General features: G+C 33.0%; 1 protein-coding gene across 4 annotated transcripts in view; it reads right to left on the reverse strand.

Annotated features, from left to right (window-relative positions):
• Positions 1-15,358, reverse strand: part of LOC143258616 (uncharacterized) — a 141,640-nt gene that overhangs the window by 72,360 nt on the left and 53,922 nt on the right. For all 4 annotated transcript variants that reach the window (XM_076517836.1, XM_076517834.1, XM_076517833.1 and 1 more), the window contains 2 exons: positions 12,928-13,166; positions 8,586-8,684 (listed from right to left, as the gene is read on the reverse strand). In XM_076517836.1, coding sequence (XP_076373951.1) covers positions 8,586-8,684; positions 12,928-13,059 — 231 coding nt within the window. In that variant the 5' untranslated portion in view covers positions 13,060-13,166. The remainder of the gene's footprint in view (positions 1-8,585; positions 8,685-12,927; positions 13,167-15,358) is intronic.

Genomic DNA, 15,358 nt, shown 5'->3' on the forward strand with positions numbered 1-15,358 from the left:
CCGTTTTATTTCAACACCAGAATTCTAAATAAGATGTTAAATATTTTAATGGTGCATTTACTTAATTTCTAGGTTACATTTTATCATACTACTAATATAGTTGATAATGTTTGTAACTACCTATACATAAATAATCTCGTACTTTTGTCAGACATTTAATGTGCCTGCAGTAGCCCTGTTTATTCTACACAACCACTAATTTTAAGTTATTTTTATCTGCAAGATGGCTTTTATTTGTAAATTTTGACACAAGATTTTCTGCAACAGCATTTATCAGCACAGACGAGACTTATCCTAGTGTAACACAACACCTTTACGATTGATCAAAGCAGGCCTCTTTTCTTTAAGTGAAATATTAAAGCTCTAACTGTTGACGATAGAAGTCTGATGTACACTACACACTTGATCTGTCTGAAAGTATTGGACAATGTCTGTACACTACACACGTGATATTTAGCTTTTTTACATCCACAATATTACATTAAACGATTTGCCTCGCTGATGGCCAGAAAGAACATAATGTTGTACATACGAGGAGCGATGACTTTTTCGGTTCAGTTGTTCGGAATATTGAGAAGAAAGCAAATAAACTCATTCATTAATTCACTGCTGATCTTTAGTTTAAATAACATTGGTGAGACTGCCAAAACGTGAACTTCCATTCGTGCACGTTATTATATATCTATCTTTATTAAGGTTTCTTATTTTAAACACATAGTTGTAGCTCCTTCTTTGTTTGTTTTAGAACAAAACCATACTGGGCTACCTGCTGTGTCTACCACGGGGAATCGAACTTCGGATTTTAGCATTATAAGTCCTTACATTTACAGCTCTTCCACCGGGAAACTGTATGAATACTCTAAAATAACATATAACGCAGATAAACACTTAGTAACTTAACTATATTTAGATGTTCTCTAGAAAAAGTGCATTTCCCAAGAGAAACAGTCAAACTAGAATGAATAGTAAGGTGTTCTCAATATTCCGTTACATGTGGTATTCACAGAAACTCAGGTAAGTAGAAATAGATGGTTTAATAATTTCTTTATGCACTCCATCCATCTGAAACACACACACAAATTAATTTAAGAGCTCACAACTGACAACATGATGTTGGTTGTCACAGTATATGGAAAGTATAAAAGAAGTGAAAACACAATCAGAAACAAATACTAATTCACAAGACGAGAAAAACTGGGATAAAATTACGTTTAAAAAATATTGACACTGTGAACAGAATACTTAGTATAAGTAGGTAAGAAGTTGGGCTTTAAAAGTCTGAGACACAATTATCAATAATTAAGTTCCAAAGGCGAAATCTATCAGAAGCATAATGCACATTCTACAAGGTGTTCGGAAAGTCACTGTGCACTTATATATTTATTAACAAACAAAACTGCACAGTGACTTTCCGAACACCCTGTAGTATATGTAAACGAATACGCTAAACTGCAGCATTATGTGTGTTGTTGTTCTTTTTCCACTATTTTATCACTATCAACTTTTTTTTAATGTTATGTTAAATAAACAATATGAACAACTATACTTGCACATAGTACAGCTAAGATATATGCCGTTAGTAACCTCAAACCAAGTGGTATATATACAGATCTACTAAGCTTAGATAAAATTATACATCTAAAAATGTATAAAATTCATAAAATAGCGATAATATATCATTTACATAATTTCATAGTTAATGCAAAAACGCAATATTTTTTGGGAAAAAAATATTAAGACGTCGTTGTTTTGAATTAAGCACCACGGGTATCGAAACGCGGTTTTTAGCGCTACAAGGTCGCAGACATACCGCTGAGCCACTAAGGGGCGATATTAAGACATTGTATGTAAGAACTAAACATGAAAATTATTAGTTCTTTAGAAAAAGAATAAAGTAAACAATATTGTTGCAATAATGATCGTAAATGATGGGAATCGAATCAAGGTTGTCCCTTAAAGACAATTGCTGATAACCACTTTAGTGATCGGTTAATAGTAAATGGAAAATTTTCAATAATTATTCGTTAATCATGTACAGTGCCGATTTTTTTAGACCACCTAATAACTAAACGATAAGTTTGCAGGCTTACAATGCTAGAATTCGAGTTTTGATACCCGTGGTGGAGCTTTGTGCTTAACAACAACAATGTTATTCAGTATACACAGCATTTTCTCTTTGTAATACGTATCATTATATAAATTTTAGGTCTTACTTATAAAAAGGTTTTGTGGAAACCTAAATATGCTACTCTAATACATTGATTTTCTAGCACTAAATGCCAGTTTCAGGTTGAATCCAATATGTCGTTACAAAACATATAAACGATCCTATTGGGTTACTGATTACAATCAGTGTAGACACAGTTTTTACAATGGCCAGAAACTGAATTTTCCAGTTTATGGCTCCGTGAGAATTAGGCCTCACACCGTGTTAGCTAAGAGCCATTGTTACTGACCAGTGCATCTGGTGGAGGACCACCAGCATCGTAAGTTATGTTACTTTCAGGCAGGCATTAGGAGACGTTTGGTTTTAATTGTCTTTAACCACTCCCTCTCCCTCAAAATTGTGGTCGTAACTTTTGATTGAATGTACAGATCGTTAGAGATCTAGTGCAACCACTTTTGAAAGAACTCCTCTTCAATGAAATTATTAGTTTTGAGGCATCAAAGGGCGAAACTTTCAAAGATTTTTTATTTCATAATTTAAAGAAAAATAAAATATGTGCATAATCAGTAAAAGTTACACAGAATGGTGAAATCTTTAATATTTTTCCGATTTTGCTTCGAAATTACATAGAGCAAAAATGTACTTTTAAATTATAATAATTGACGCATAATAAAAATATGGATTAAGAAATGAAATATATTTTTGGTATTTCTTTCAAAAGTGAATTTTAAATTTTAAGCTATTTATATGTTTAATAGCATAAAATATTTAATTATTTAATTTTTAAAACAAAAAAATCTACCACATAATAAATTAAATGTTTAAGTTCTCTGCAGGGTGTGAACCTGTCTGATTTCCAATCACATATTTAGTCACTCATATATATTCACGAGTCTGTTTATAACATTTGACACCACCAAGCCTTAAATTAGAATGAGATCGTAATCTTAAATAAAATAATATCCGAAGTTTTATCACGTGGAAAATCGGACAGTGTCATTCATTCCATCCACTAGTTAGAGTAGAAGAAACAATGATAAGTAGGATGTTAAGCTTAATGCTACGTCTTCCACCTCATTTACGATGTAAAAACATTACATAATCATTCACAAATAATCTATGAGAAAGTGCACCTCCAAAGCAAAAAAAAAGAAAGAAATTGAACAACAACTTTTATGAATGCAAAGTAAAACCTTCTAACAGTGGTATATTTTCCGTGTTACTGCATTTACCAGCGGTAAACCACCTTTGGGAGAATTAAAAAAAAAAGTGTTTTAGTAAATATAAAATTATATGAATTTCTTCGATTATTACCACACATATATAATTACTGTAGTTTTGAAAAAGCAGTGACACAAAATATAGCCATCGTTGATCGTAAAGACTGGGCTTGTGCTGATTATATGTCGTCTATAGCGATTGGTGTGGCGAAGACAGTTTAGCCAATCAGCGTGCGTTAGACACATTGAAGTATTGTTTGCTTGTTTGTTTTTGAATTTCGCACAAGGCTACACAAGTTATTTGCGCTAGCCGTTCCTAATTTAGCAGTGTAAGACTACAAAGAAGGCGGCTAGTCATCACCACCCACCTCCAACTCTTGGGCTATTCTTCTACCAACAAATAATGAGATTGACCGTAACGTTTTAACGTCCCCCCAGCTGACACAGATGAAAGGATAGACATGTTTGGTGCGATGGGGATTCGAAGTCGCGATTTTTAGGTTACGAGTCGAGAGTTCTAACTACCTGGCCATGCTGAGCCCTTTGGAAGTATGCCGCTCATGATTGTGGTGCAAAGTAGTATAGTAAATGCCAGATGGCGCTAATTTAGAACTATGTATTGTGATAAATGCAAATTCATTTTTAATTACGCATTTTCATGATGAATTGGGATATTTGCATATATTTTGATTACTGTTATACAAATATATATATATATATATAAGTGTAATAAACCAACACCACCGACCAGGATTCCGAGATAAAAAATTGTTCCCTTGAAAAGTCTTTTACACTAGGTATTTCGAAAGGTAAATTTTGCATGCGTTTTCAACCACATTTTATATAAAAACCTATTTTTATTTTGAGACTTTAGATGATATACTAAATGTGTGATCAGGTATTTTGTTTAGATATCACATTTAAAAAAAAATACGAAACTTTAAAACTGGTTTTCTTGTTGCAAACAATGTTTACTATGTCTGTGCAACTGACAAATACAAATAAACTATAATGATAAAAATATTTCAACGTACGAAACAAAGAATATTCCTTCAACACATAAACACTAGCAAATTTCACGAATTTCAAAGTGTTAGTTATTTCTAGTGTTTCCCAAGATGTGATGACCTATTATTATACTAGCAGCAACTCTGGAAGTTGTGTGTGAAAACAAAAAAAAAGTATCGTGCTAGAAGCCAAGTTTATGCGTGAAAGGTGTTGTAAGTCTCGTGCCTGAAACCAGGGTAAATGTGACATATTTAAGGATAGGTAGGCAGAGATCGTGAGAAATAATAAAATTGAATCAGGTAAACACATGCCCTACACTTGGTGTTGCTGGCTCACAAAACCAGTAATCCTTGGTTGAAATTTCCTATTGCGCTTGCTTGGTTGTCAATGAGACACTTTGACATAACATCATCAAATTTTGTCCTATCAGAATATTCGGCTACAACTCTATAATAACCCGTACATTTCACCCACAGCGTATTTCAGTTTTGAAATTCATAATACAATTCACTACCTTTACCATCATAATTAATAACCCGCAGAGTCAAATAGTTGATCAAGTAGAAATATGTATTGAGAATCAGTTTTTTCAATCTATAAAAATTTATCAAAGTCACTTTCAATAATGCAATTAATCCCATTACAGTTAGACACAAATTGAGCGATTTCATCCAACCTTTTTCGTTACATCAAGCAAAAAACAAATTTGTTCTGTAGTTAGAGGATTAAGTAAAAAAAAAAACGATTCGTATAATTACTCAGGAATACAGATTTTGTTAGTTGCAAAAACACTGGCGAGCTATAAGCTTGTATCTTTCGGGTCACCGACATTTAGGGTTGTTCAACTTTTGACTAAAGAGTTGGGTTGTTCCTTCGTTCGTTTGTGAAACAAAATGGCGTAACCTCTTCCTGTACTTCATATAGTAAATAATATTGATAAGCCATTTAATAGCAGCGGCTGCTATATGCAGGTTTAGGTAATTACCTAAACGTGAGGCTGCGATCGACCTGCTCATGCACAAGAGATCATGTTTGAGATACACAGACAGAGTTTCCTGAAACAAACCAGCCTACTTCGCGTCTAATTACATTATCGTGAAGAAATGTTTGGCTCACTCACTGGAAAAATAATATTTTTATTTTTCTATAAAATATTATGTTTAAATGTAAACTGGTATCAAAGAGCATAAATACAATTGGTCTAAATAAAATTATAATGAAAAATCTTATAAGGTTTTGTGCCACTGTTGGAAACCGTGTCAAGGCTTAAAGAAAAAAACACCCGCCAAGTTTACATTTAATTTTACAAACTAACTGTTAGCTGTGCAGAATTTGGTTTGCACTGTTTATCATGTAAAATTAACAGGGTATACATTAAAATATACTTTTCTTTTTTTAACATACTAAAAATTAACGTCGTATACAACACAAATATCCTTTTCATTTAAATATTTTAAAATATTCACTGATTATTTGTGATTTCTGATCTTCAAACTGTCATCCTGTATTTTTAGCTTAATTTAGCCTCACAGTTCTTCTGTCAAGTAATACGTGACTTATATATTAACTAAACAACTTTTTTTCGTACTGTAGAAACACCATTTATGACTTGGGAACAAAACAACAAACACAGATAAAAATAGACACAAATATAGTATGATTTTTATGAGTTACGATATTTATTATTTTAAGTCATATTATCGTATCTTATCAGGTTTTTCCTCACCATTCGCATACTTTAAATGTTTCTCGACTTTCTCAAAACTTGTTTTAATCGTTACAAATGCGATTCGTCACACAAACTGACTGGTATGCGACTTTATATATTACTTGTCTTTGTAAATACAGCATTACTTCTTATGGACAAACGAAAAGACAACCAAAACCGATGTTAGGTTGAATACTTGTATCGTATGGAAGATATATGGTGAAATAATAGACTGTAGTTGTGTAAAACTATCAACATTTTTTTTATGTTGTTACATGTGGATGCTCTTATTTCCGTTTAGTATATTACTTTAACATTTTAACTAGATTGAAATTGGTTAACTTTGGCTAAAATAGATAAATATATGTGATGCCATGCATATATTTTGTATGCTCATTAACTCGGTGAATAATCTAAATGAAAATGGTTAATCTTGGCTAAAATAGGTAAGCATATATGACACCATACACACAATTTTGTGTACCCACAAAGTCGGAAAATAAGCTAAATAGAAAATATCTAACCTCAGCTAAAATAGATAAATGTATATACTGTTAGACACCTATTTTTGTATACCTCTTAACTCGGAAAAAGCGCTAATCTACAAGTGTTTAAACCCCGGCTCAAATAGACGAATGTATATGAAATAGGTGTTTGTAAAACCAATCATATAATTTCGTCACTATTTTCTTCAGCCTGAGATTTCCCCACGAAACTTCTACATGGGCAGAGACTGAAATATTTGTTCACAAGAATTACACGATCCATGAAGATATGATGGTATTCTCCATACGACAGAAACAACAACCCTTTAAAATGCTGTGTAACTTGGCTTGTCAACCTTCGACCCTAACTGTTACTTATGGTGAGTTAGATGTTTATAAGATATCATGTTTATTTGTGTTACCCTTCTTCCAAAGTTCATAATAGAAGTCGACCTCTGACCTTAATTATTATTCGTGGTTAGTTAGATTATTATATGAAGTCATGTTCATCTTCGTAACCCTCAGTTACAAGCTCTTAACGAAGTTGGCCTCTGACCTTAAATACCACTTGTGGTTAACTAATGACTTAATTGTTTACCCTCTTCTTCATTACATACACAATTCTTTGTATGTATAGTCTATCTCCTTTTCCACTCCAACGCGATCTAAAATTATTTTAAAATATACTTCAACGCACTTAATATATGTCAGACACTATTTTATTACTCCTGCTCTACTTTTTCAAAATTTTATGTAAAGCACATTTCGGTAAAATTGGTTCTACAGGAGAACCCTCAAGGTATTCCGAAGTGTTCCCTGAATGGACTTTGGAGTATTATTTGTAATTGTTTTTAACATCCTATTATCTGTCTTTTCTTCACTTACAGACTGCAATACTTTGTTTCGGAATTCCTCATTCACTTTTATCACTATTACCGACGCTATCTTTTACCAGGACTAAATCTAAGATTAATCTGTTTAAGTCATGTGTAGTCTCACTCACCTGTGCTCCTAAAACTATCAGTATAAAAATTAAAACTATAAGTATTTTATCTGTTTAATTTTTATTTATTTTTTGTATTTATTTTATTATATATATATATGTGTGTGTGTGTTTTTTTTTCTCATTCAGCCATTTAATATTCCATATAATTAGTTGAGGCGAAGAGAAAAAAGTGTTTCTAAGCACCCCCAGTTGTTTTAAATCAAAAACTACTATCGATAAAGAATCGTAAGGACCATATCTTTCAGAAACGTTACACACGATAGTCGTTCATTTTGTTAGTATTTTTTTTAGTCTTCAGTCGACTGAGACAGATAAATGAAAGTTCTGTTGATTCTGTTGAAACACGCAGTATTAACAAAACATGGAAAATTGCACACATGTTTGGATGAAATATACAGGTCACTCATCGTTAAGTACAACACAAAGAACTTATATTTTTCAAAATAAAACTTACACACGATGGGTTCTGGGAGTAAAGGATACTGTGCCATTCTTCTTATTAAATATAAAATTCATATTCGTAATTTCGCTTAGTGAGAACAACGAAAGCTGTTTCTCTCAGAATTGTGCCAATTTTAAAAGGATTTTCGTTGGGAAATGTATCATTTCGACCATAATATTATGGTTTTAACTAATCATTTTTCGTTATCTCGTCGGCTTGGACGTTTTACACCACACGATTAAGTATGAATGAGATTTTTTAATCCACGAGTAGATGGACATTTGTGAAATGTCCGAGTTATATGACTAACGCTCAGATCGATATCTTCATCAACTCATTTATATCTGTATTTGGTAAAAACTGTTTATTTTACTTGGCTTTAAATGGTGCAGTTTATTACAAATGTATAACTTAATGGTAAAATCAGGACTCCTCAAAAACGTTTCATGACCATTTCATTACATTACTCTAGACAAGTAACAGCCATGTGCATTAAAACAAAACAAAGCACGAGGAGTTTTTGTATCTCTCTCGTTATTTTTACAATACCTGGTCAACAGCATTCACTTTGGCCCCACACTGAAGTAGTGTCTTCACTGTATCTACATACCCGTTAGCAGCTGCTAGATGGAGCGCTGTACGTCCCTCCTGTAAAAAAAAAAAAAAAAAAAGATAAATATATAAAATAACAATCATAAATAATGTACTGGTTATTCGTAAGACAAGTAAAAATTTATTAAGTGGTCAGTTACATACTATCCGTTTTTACAGCAATAACCTCTTTTATACGAAAGTAAGTTACGTTAGTTACAAGATTTCGCAAATAATAAAAGGCAGCAGATAAACCCGATAACGACACAACTGATAACAGTATTAGTTGTCTGTAGAAATGTGTGGAAGAAAAACGTTGTAATAAATTACTCTTGTTTTACAATTCAATAAACCTCGTACAACTTCAAGATGTTTTCATCAGGGTCATCTGGCCAAAACAACAGAAACAACTGTAGAATGTTTCAACCGAAGTAACAGTTCAATAGTTATTACATTTACAGAGATTGGTTGACAGTATCTGGCACAACAGTCTGTATAAGCTGCCTATGGCCAGGTGGTTATAGCACACGATTCGCAACCTAAGGGTCGCGGAATCCAATCCCAGTCATACAAAAAATGCTCGCCCTTTCAGCCGTGTGTGTGTGTGTGTAGGGGAGGCTATAATGTTACTATCAATCCCACTATTCATTGATAAAAGAGTAGCCCAAAAGTTGATGGTGGGTGGTAATGAGTAGCTGCCAACCCTCTAATCTTTCACAGCTAAATTCGGGATGGTTAGTGCAGATAGCATTTGTGTAGCTTTATTTGAAATTCAAAACAAACTAATTTCTGAATTATATAAACAATGGGGTAAATTACGAAGCAGGTGATCCATAATGAGAAGTAATATAAGTTAATAAAATGTTATTAAACGATATATTTTAAACAGTTTCTGCGGCGGCTAACAAAAATATTTGCTCAAAGAAATGAAAACCTAATTCAATAAAACAACAACTACAATCATTAACTCCTTCCAAAAATAAGTAGTATCAGATATTATAGTTTATATCGGATAAATCTCCGATTTATTTATGTTACGTATTAAACGTACACATAGCCGGAAATATTAATTTTAATCTAAAAGTTAGTTAAATGTTAACATGTATCAAATTTATGGCATTTGCCAACAATATTTGCTACACATTTTCCTTTTTTAACACAATAATATTTTAATATACAAACAACAATACAATTTATAATAACGGTTATTACAAATAACGATTTATATACAAGAATCTTACAAACTCACAAACAGTATTCAGTCTTCTATTACTCTGAATCTAAACGCACCTTTTTTCACATTTTTCTGAACTGAAAATTGCAGTGCGTCTTAAATTCGAGGTATTATTTTCACTTTTCGAAAATCTCGAAAACATTATTTTATTCGAACAACAAAAATTTGATGAAAAATCCTGCATCAACAAACAGGTTGGGCCATATTTTAAAAAAGAACTTAGCTTATAAAGACTAAAAAACACGTAAAAACGTCAAATTTGTCGATTTCACCGCCTCTAGCATTGTAGTTGGATATCATCGTCCTCAGTCTTGTCTGATTTTTCTGTTGTTCAGACGCTAATTTACTACGTTTTTTACCCATGGAAAAGCGTTTCACGCGCGTTGCTGAATTTAAAAGAAAAGTTATTTTGTGCGCTTAACAGATTTAGAATCGTGCAGCCGTAAAAAGTGTAGAGTAACTGAGGCAAATATACGTCGTTGGTGCGGTATGAAAATCAGGTTGTTTTCTTACAAGAGAAATACAAAGTCATTTTCTGACTCAAGAAAAGGAAGACATTCTGAAATTGATGCCACCGTTTTACTAGAGAGTTAATAAATAAAAGACTGCCTGTGATGAGAGAAGTCTCAATGTTGAAAGTAAAATAATATGTTGAAAGTAGTGGTATTTCTTTCGAGACTAGTCGTGGCTTGTATGAAAAGTTTATGAAAAAATAAGGTTTATCATTAAGACGAAGGACAACAGTTAGTCGAAAATTTCCATCAGATTTGGAAGATACAGAAGATGGAACGCGAGATGAAATTCTTTGGGACAATAGTGAATCAAGCAATGAAGATGTTTCAACTTCAGAATATAGCAGTGAGTCAGAAGAAACATCTGAGTAGCATTCTGATTACATAAAGAAAACAGGAAGAAACATTATTGCAATGAAAATTTTTAAGTTCCTGTATATTTTTATTATATTTAATTTTAAATAAATACATTATTAACATTTTTGATTCGTTAATAAACTCGAAAGAGCGTCTTAAATTCGAAGTACTACGGTATTTTATCGACGGCCCAGGTCCACGAGGCGTAAATTACTTTTATGTTGATACATCGATAGGCTTCATTTGACGGGAAAGCTGGCTAACTCTGTTCTTGTTCTTTAATTCATTAATGCGACTTCCTCTTAAAATAATATTACTTTTATAAAACTCTAGCTAATATGTTCCCTGGAGTAGTTTCTTACAATTATTAATGTGCATCCGTTCTACTTTAATCTATTGATATTATTTGTTGTTGTTTTTAAATTTCGCGCAAAGCTACACGAGGGCGATTTGCGCTGTCCCTAATTTAGCAGTGTAAGACTAGAGGGAAAGCAGGCAGTTATCTCTATCCCCCGCCAACTCCCGGGCTACTCTTTTACCAATGAATAGTGGGATGGATCGTAACATTATAACGCCCCCAAGGCTGAAAGGGCGAGCATGCTTGGTGAGACGGGGTTTCAAAATCACGAGCCTTAAATGAGGAGTTGAGCGTCTTATCCACTTGGCCATGCTGGGCTGGTATTATTTCCAGCGAGTCTTAACCAATACGCTTTTGATGATTTGTAATAAACAGTACGAATAAAACGATACTTCTTGTGTATTGATATTCGTCCTTGAAGTAAAAATAAAAAATTTCAAATAACATTTTATTACAGGTTATAGTTTGTACAGTAAGGGAAATATTTTAAAAACAGGTACAACATTTCGATCACTGGTGCGAACATTCTTATGTACATAAGAGATCTAGAAATATTCTTACTTACTGTAAAGACGTAACTTGTAAAAAAAATAATATTTTAAACAACTTAAAACAAAACTGTTAATTTTTTAAAATAATTTCAGAATTGGTTGATATCTCTTGTGCTTTGTAGAGGGCGTTCTGCTTTACAAGAAGAAATTTGTCATGCTTTCCTCATGTTAAGTACATGAAAATAAAAAGTGGACTCACCAGGTAGCCCAATGCGGCTTTGCTACAACAAAACACTCAAAAAAATCTAACACACAAAAGTTGTATCATTGTCCTAAATCATTATTTTCTGGATCTCTGATGCAACAAGTTATACATATCATGATCTTTATATCAGGTGAACCTCATCCATAAACTTTTGTTCTTATTTAGAAACAGCTGTCCAAGGTTAGGCTTATCGTTTTCGAAACAGGTTTATTAAGAATTCTTACAGTCTTCCGTGCTTAACAAACCACTAGCGATGTCTTAAAAAACATTTCTTTAGAGAAAGCAAATTTTGATTGATTTTTTTTATTATGTCTCTGTGATTGTGACACATTCAAATAGCCTCTAATGTTTTTTTATCGGTCTTCCGCAAGTCAACAGCTATGTGAATCCTCTGCGTGGAAGAAAAATCGCAGCTGATGCTGTGATGGAAGATAGAAGAAGCCAAAAATCACACATGAAATCCGGTTCGGGTCATTTGGCCAAACCGACAGAACCCCAGTCAAACTTGTTCCAAACTTTATTAACTCGCCCGAAAGCAACGTTTGTCTCGAACAGCATTTCTTTAGTCTCCATTTTTGTTGAAATTGTAACCAAAATTATTTTTAGTGTTGAACTTCTTTTATATTACTTCACAATCTTTATTAATTCATTCTTGGAAAAACGACAGTTCACAATATTAGTTAAGGTATTTAACAAAAGTGAGAAGTTTTTTGCGGTTAAGCACAAAGCCACACAATGGGCTATCTACGCTCTGTCAACCACGGGTATCGAAACCCTGGTTCTAGCGTTGTAAGTCTGCAGATATATGGCTGTACCACTAGGAAGCAACAAAATCAAAACCACTTAACAGGAGCTTATAAATAGTTCCAGAAGATTTACTCAGTTATATGTGTAATGAATTATGGAACGATGAAAATAAGCTTTCTCAAAGCTACCCAGACTTTCTGGATAACTCCATGTTGTGTGGAAATAAAACGTTCTGCTGTGTTCTTTCTAAAATAAAGAAAGGGTGAAAAACACTAAATATAGATATACATACACAAACAAACTAGTTAGTTTTGACTAACCTAATAATTTACTTACAGCATCAGTTTCTATCTTGGCTCCTAACTTAAACAATTCTTGAACTTTGTCGGCTTGGCCTGCCACAGCAGCCTGCCGCAAACGCTCAGACAAGGAGGGCACGGGGGCCTGAGCTGGAACAAGCGTTGTCATGGTGGATAAAGCGGCTACCACGGAACAGCCAACTTGAGATTAAATAACGAAGACATCCATGGAAGTGTGAAACTGTGCATGATTTATTGTGCTCAGCACATTTTGACCTGAAAAGAACGAGAGACAAAGAAAATATAGTAAGTAACAAATGGTTCACTGACATACAATTCAGATGCAAAAAATGTCTCAGTCTTTATTACAACAAAGCTGTATTTTTCCCTACACAAAAAACTCTTCAAAGATTTAATGATTAGATGCAAACTGATCCAAGACTATCAGAATAAGAATTAAAGTATTTGCAATTAATTACTGAAGATTTTCTGAGAGAAGGACAAACAGCGCGTGTAATGCAACAGTTCAAACTGTACACTAACTTAAAATGAAAAACGACACTTTCATTACTAATTCTCTATATAATTAAATAATAATAGTATGCAAAAATTTCGTTTTCTTAGTCGAAGTGAAATTCTGTCATAATCTGAAATGATGTATACATCCATGCCCTCTTTTTAATTACATATTTTCAAACACACAGCTTCACATCACATACATTTTGAAAACCATGTATGCTTTATTTTCTTTTTATTATTTGCCTGTAACTTGTTTTTTGTATTCATGTTTGCTTTATGTGTCATAATAAAACAACGATTTCAATCCAAATAAGGCACGTAAGTTCGAAACAAAAAATTGTTGTTTAAACCTTAGAGCAAATAAAAGCAAAATCCTGGTTGGGGTTATGCTCCGTGGAGTGTAGAGGTGACAGTGACTATTAACGCCAGAGGCTTGAACTAACGCAAGGGCCACAACAACCAACTTTTTTATTAAATGTTTTAAGCTCTGAACTCTCACAGATCACCTCTAATTATTGTTGGTTTTCAGTTGCGAAGAATCTAAATGAAAAATGTAAATTATTGATAATTATAGTGGCTTAGCATCTCAGGGAAGAAGTAAAGAATTCTCATTGTATGTCACTTGAAACATTGAGTTGCATATACATTACTACTGTACTAATAAAGACTAACAGTAAATCAAAAGAACTTTGTACTAGTAATTCATTTTATCCTTATTGTCCATATCAGCATTTACAAATCATTTTCTGATGTACACTTTCCAGGGAGCAGATAGATATGTCACTTTATGTAACATTTTATGATGTTAAGATCATTTAGTGTTTGAATTATCAAAGTGTATTTCCCAATGCTTCGAGCAAAAGTCTAAATTACGTTGTGCCTTTTTCTAAAACCGAAAGAACAAGTCTGTTTAAATTTTATGTTATCATAAACTCAAAGAACACAAGTCGTATGAACATGTGCAACAGCTTTTTCAGAAGATAAATAATAAAACATGGAGCACAAGTTATAAAAATATTTCAAAAGCGTTTTTATTAAAATAACCGGTGTTCAAAACAGACCATTCGATCATAAGACTCGTTCAAATGTTAAGAACAATTTCAGATATTTTTATTTTCAACGACATACTTGTTTCCTTTAATCATTTTTCTTTCTCTGTAAATATAATTAAAATTTCGTTATTAAAATAATTCTGAAGAAAGGAAATACGGAGCAATGAAAGCTTGAACCAAACGTACAAAGAAAAAAACGAAAACTTTTTACTACTATAGCTAATGGTAAGGAAGATGTTAAACAAGAGTTTGATAATATCTGTCCAAAACTAGAACTACCCGGCTAATAATTCAATGAGTTCAATAAATAAATAAATCATTATAAATAGTGTTTCAGTCATTTCAGCCCTGATAACATCAACAGATCAAGAGGAATGTATGAAAAATACAGCAAGTTCTTCGGTTAATTACATTTGTCAAATGTACATTTTACTTCAGAAACGATTCTAATTCCCATAGTAAACAACAACTAAACCTGAATAGCGTGAGGGTTTTCACGACCACGAGGTAAGGAACATTAACACTCCTACGAAAAGACGTTTCTAGTCCTGATTTCTCCAAGCCCGTTCCCCTGTGGTTTCGCTAGATAGTAGATAGGGACAGTGGGAATCTCGTTAATCCATTCATTAATGGATATAAATGGCAATTTCATTTAAATACAAAATTATTAGCCTAATATTAATAACCTTTTAAGTTGCTCTGGGGCCTATTAGGCCCCACTTTTCGTAGGAGTGTTAAATGAAGAAGGGTTTCATTGTTTACCATCTAACGATAACCAGTGTGAGGGCTTTCATGACTAGGAGGTAATGAGTATTAACTGAAGCAGGGTTTCATTGTTTACCATCTAATGATAACCAGTGTGAGGGCTTTCATGACCAGGAGGTGGAAAGCATTAAC

The sequence above is a fragment of the Tachypleus tridentatus genome, chromosome 8 (assembly GCF_004210375.1).
Source record: "Tachypleus tridentatus isolate NWPU-2018 chromosome 8, ASM421037v1, whole genome shotgun sequence".
In the NCBI taxonomy this organism is placed as follows: domain Eukaryota; kingdom Metazoa; phylum Arthropoda; class Merostomata; order Xiphosura; family Limulidae; genus Tachypleus; species Tachypleus tridentatus.